This window comes from Metopolophium dirhodum, chromosome 6 (assembly GCF_019925205.1).
Source record: "Metopolophium dirhodum isolate CAU chromosome 6, ASM1992520v1, whole genome shotgun sequence".
Classification (NCBI taxonomy): domain Eukaryota; kingdom Metazoa; phylum Arthropoda; class Insecta; order Hemiptera; family Aphididae; genus Metopolophium; species Metopolophium dirhodum.
In genome coordinates, this window is record NC_083565.1 from 27,396,181 (window position 1) to 27,401,186 (window position 5,006).

General features: G+C 29.2%; 1 protein-coding gene across 1 annotated transcript; it reads right to left on the reverse strand.

Moving 5' to 3' along the window:
- Positions 1-327: 327 nt before the first annotated feature.
- Positions 328-3,976, reverse strand: LOC132947388 (protein-L-isoaspartate O-methyltransferase domain-containing protein 1-like). Its single transcript, XM_061017661.1, has 6 exons — positions 3,864-3,976; positions 2,615-2,988; positions 2,375-2,509; positions 1,534-1,634; positions 1,316-1,466; positions 328-1,256 (listed from the first exon to the last, which is right to left on the reverse strand). Exons 2-6 carry the CDS (start codon positions 2,943-2,945, stop codon positions 328-330), a joined length of 1,647 nt encoding a protein of 548 aa, XP_060873644.1. The 5' UTR covers positions 2,946-2,988; positions 3,864-3,976.
- Positions 3,977-5,006: the final 1,030 nt, after the last annotated feature.

The following is a 5,006-nucleotide window of genomic DNA, read 5'->3' on the forward strand; positions in this document are numbered from 1 at the left end:
TATAAATGTGCTAGTTATTAATTTTACCATACCACAGCTTAAATAATTTGGAGAGGGAAATTGTATTTTTTCAAAAATGATTATTCTGCTTTGTTTAACAATGAATACTAAAAAAAATCTGAAATGTAATATGTTTAATACATAGTAGTTGATAATTAATAATGTACAAATTATAATTAAGTGATTATAATAAACAACTATAAGCTAGAAAAAATGTATAGTTGAGAAATATATTTATTATGTGCATATAAAAAAAAAAAATTCAGAAATTAAATAATCAAATGTTAATATAATAAAAAAATGTTTCATAAACAGCCAAAAATCCAATTAATCTTCTTTGTTATAGTTGAGAAATAGTTTAAGCTTTGCTGGTACTTGTAACTGATCAATTTTAACTTTCAGAAGTTTACTCAACTCATTTTCTCTACGTTCACCCAGAAAGCGGTATAATATCAACTCTCTAGCTTCTTCACTAACGTTATTGCTGTAATAGTAAATGTCTCTATGAGGCAACCACCAATAACCTTTATCATCACCATTATGAGTATTTTCATCAGATAATTCACAGCTATCAGAATCAGAATCATCAAAGTCGGATGAATCACTAGAGGTGATCGACATCCTACGAAAATGTTTGCTATATGAGCTATTGGTAAATTCGCTGTTTAAGAGATTTGTGACAGTAGAAGATAATGTGTTCATTCTCATTTTTTTTGTGGTTTCTAAATTCTCTGGCAATGTTTTATTTTGTTCAGAACAACCAGCTTCTAATGATTTTCTTTTTTGATCATAACTTTTTTTTGGTTTAGATTTAGTGTGCATTTGCAAGCCAGGATGACTTTTATTTAAGCTATCTCCTATGGATGCATGAATAATTGATCTGCATAACTCTTGTAAACCCAATGGTTCAACAGTACCTGAATCATCAAAGTCAGATGAATCACTTTCTGAGATGGACATCTTACGAAAATGTTGGCTATATAAGCTATTGGTAGATAGGCTGTTTAAGAGATTTGTGACAGTAGAAGATGATGTGTTCATTCTCATTCTTTTTGCAATTTCTGGTTTCTCTGGCAATGTTTTATTTTGTTCAGAACATCCAGCTTCTAATGATTTTCCTTTTTGATCATAACTTTTTTTTGGTTTACATTTAGTGTGCATTTGCAAGCTAGGATGACTTTCAATCAAGCTATCTCGTATGGATGCACGGATATTTGATCTACACAACTCTTGAAAACTCAATGGTTCAATAGTAGCTGAAAAACAACAACAATTTAAAATTTATTCATTTTCAATTTACAATATATTAACTTACGGAACATTGCAACTTTCATGCTACTACATTTTTCTAGCACAAGATCTGCAAACCGTACTTCCAAAACTTCAATTGTATTCCATGAGAATTCACTTTTCCTTATTACTTTTACGAGGAACCCTTCCATTGGCATAACTAATACACCACCTATCTAAATACAGATGAAGACATTTTATTTTATTTTATCATTAAAGATTTACTTTTGAATAAAACAGTACTTTAATAAGAGCCTTCATAAATGAAGATTTTGCTGGTGGTACTTGAGCTCCACAGTAAACTCTATCATAGTAACCCTCTGACAACAGTTCACATGCATTTCCTATATATACAATGACATTTAAAAATATTAAGTTAAATTTTATGTTTCAATGGTACATTAATATTGACTTATAATTTAATAATAATAATACATGATATATAATTATACCTAACAATATTTAATATATATTATAGATTGTGTGTAAAGGTATGTTTTTTGCTAAAATTAGTTCAAACTACAATATTACTAATAAAAAAATAAATTATTATACACTGTGCCACAAGAGAATGCAACCCTCAATTAAATTTGTCAATCCTTGTGAATCCGTCCCTCAAGATAACCAGTTCATTTGTTTTATATCAAAGTACATCAGACAAAATCATATTATTCCAAGACACATACTGGTCACATGGCAATGGCAATTTGGACTGAAGACAGCAAAGCTTCTTCATTTATATGCATAATTTCGTAGCACGGAGTAGTGTAGTATGTAATAAAATATCCTTGGAAATATTGACAGACAGATACAATAAATTATCATTGAATTCAAATGTATCACATTTATTACACTGACCTACTAAACGAAAAGGAAGACTCAACAACAACTATACAGCAGCAAAACTTACCAGGCTTTTTAATTTTATTATAAGTTATTTTATAAAATGGATTTCGTAAGGAAATGTTAAATACTATTATCTTCAAAAAACTTATGCATTATAACCTATTTTTTAAACATTTGATCAGACCTTTTTTACAAGATTCTAATCATTTATAAGTACTTATTTAATTAATATGAATACCTTCGATGAATACTGGTTCACAAAATTCAAAATAATCAATTGCTGCAGAATTTTGTTTAAATTCTTCCAACTTTTGATAAGCAATATCTATCAAAGAACTATCAATTTCAATGCCATGGTTAATTCCATTAACACCTATAAAAAAATAAGGAAAATTTTTACAATTAATTTAAACTTTAAAGAGTATAAATAGATAGGTAAATAGATAGTAGAATAAATAAATTTTGAGATAAAGCATACCCAATGAAAGGCCGGCTAGAGTACTAAAATACCCTAAGCCAGAACCAATGTTTAAAAAAGTATGACCGTTGTGGAGATCCAAACATTCTAAAGCAGTAGCATAAACACTCGGTGCAGACAAATTAACGACAAATGCTGACGATTGCCTAGGATGGCAATGATTTTGCACAACAATTATGTCTCTATAGGCGTTTAGTTTATCATCATCGGTAATATATAATCCTCGGTCGACACTTCTGAACACTTTTTCCACATTTATTGTGTGTATATACTTTCTCTTTATTAATGAATTAATCATCTCATCGTTGCTGTTGTATATAAATTGACTCATCTTTATTGATTGTTAAAAAACCAATGTAATATATTGTAATCTACTGCAAACCAAAATACAAAACCATGTTAACACAAAATAGCGAAATGATAAAATTGATTGATATCAAAATGATGCAAAATAAAGCAATTTATTATTTTAAATTTTGTTAGGTATTACAAGTCAATACAAATAAATTTGATATTTAAAAGCATAATAAATAATTAACATTAGTAGGTACTATTATCATACAATTATTACACTGTGTAGGTACTGTGCATATTATTATGTATATTAAAAGAATTTCATATTTGTAGATTTTCTGAAATGTTTTGCAATCTGAACTCAGGGATGAATAGCTGTTTAATGTGTACTAGGTTTTCTTTTTCGTTGTAATACAACACCGATTTGAGAAGACCGTCGACAACAGATATATACACTATTTTGCAGGATCATGTTCAATATGCAATCACACCACTGCGTAGGCAGAGCATTTTTCATAAATATTAGCTACCTACCTACATATTTTTACAATACCCACACTTACCCGCAGAAATGTAAAATTTCATGTTTTCACTGACTTCTTGAAACTTTTCAGAAACTTTTCATGTTTTCATGAAACTTTACAAAAAAATTGAAACTTTTGACTTTTATATACCTTTAATTTATTTTGTATATGATTCAATAGCTTTTTTTACACATCTAAATAATATTGTCAAATTATTTAAAAGTGATTTATATATTAATGTAATTACTCATTAGATGCTGGCCAGGCCATCTTAATTTTATTTAAATGGTAATCATTGAATACTAATAATAATTATATTGAAGCAGTTATTAATTGAAGCAATTATTTATTTTCCTAGTAATTTATTGACTTTCCAATAGAAACTAATATTAACGTTTAAAACTAAACTTAGATTAAAAATAATAACAAACCTAATATATTTAATGAATAATAATTGGTTTGTCTCGAATTCATGATGAATAACAAAGGCAGTAAATCATAGAAAACAAATTAAATATTACAAGGCAGTAAACAAACTATAAAAACTAATTATTACTAGATAATAAATTTATCGTACTATCATATTTGTAACAAACTATATATCTTAGTTCGTAGAAACTAGCAAATAACAATTTAGTTGTAGAAAATTATCATGATAACAATTCACAGCAGATACCAGTGGTGCCATAATACCTACTACAATATTACAATCATAGATATTTAAACTATTGTTCTATTACCTATCTATTGGTGTATACATACGATTATGAAATTACATTTCTGATATTGAAAAGTTTCAATACTTTTAATTTCAATAGCTTTGAAACTTTTCAAATTTCATGAAAATGTTCAATTAAAAATTTCTGAAAATTTTCAGTCTCACATCTCTGTACCTAGGTACCCATCGCCCGTAGTTCAAGATTTCCAATAATCGTCAACGATGTCTTAAAATCTCACAAAACGCGTAAGTAACCGAAATTATAAAAATTACGCGATAACACAAGCCACCGAGACAAGATGATGTAATATTATTTCTCTATTAACTATTTACTATAACTACTAATTAAAACATAAAAAAACCTATTAAAACTATTAATAGTGAGATATACTACCTTTTGTACCTATTTAAACCGTGGTGGCGAGTTTGTACGACAGTGTAGCGTTATCGTTAGCGTTGTGGCTGCGCGTACGGAAAAATTAGTAATTACCGTCTCTCAGTAGGCACGACTCGCGCCTGAACAATCTTTGCCTGACTTCTCGCCAGAAGGTAAAAATAATAAGGCTCGGTTTCGGGTGTAGATGGTTTTGATTGCGACAACAAAACGATTTGCACAAATAATATTTACAGAATAGGTAATACAAGCATGGAAAATCGCGGCGATACTCGAACAAGAATACAAAGAGAGCCCTGAGCGAACCGTGACCCAACAAGCCGGCGTGGAGGGGATACGCTACGCGCTTGACGCGTAACGGCTGCCAAGGAACATAAATAATCAGTATAAAAATATTCACGACAATTTGAAAAGTTAGATAACATTGGTAGCGCTGTGTGTCATTATTAAATGTCCGCGAAA

Bases quoted from the DNA above. Each gene is read 5' to 3' on its own strand.
- LOC132947388 (XM_061017661.1), bottom strand. From the start codon at position 2,945: ATGAGTCAATTTATATACAACAGCAACGATGAGATGATTAATTCATTA. The intron at 2,510-2,614 runs GTATGCTTTATC...ATTTTTTTATAG, and splicing joins TCTAGCCGGCCTTTCATTGG to GTGTTAATGGAATTAACCAT. The intron at 1,467-1,533 runs GTACTGTTTTAT...ATCTGTATTTAG, and splicing joins TTATGAAGGCTCTTATTAAA to ATAGGTGGTGTATTAGTTAT.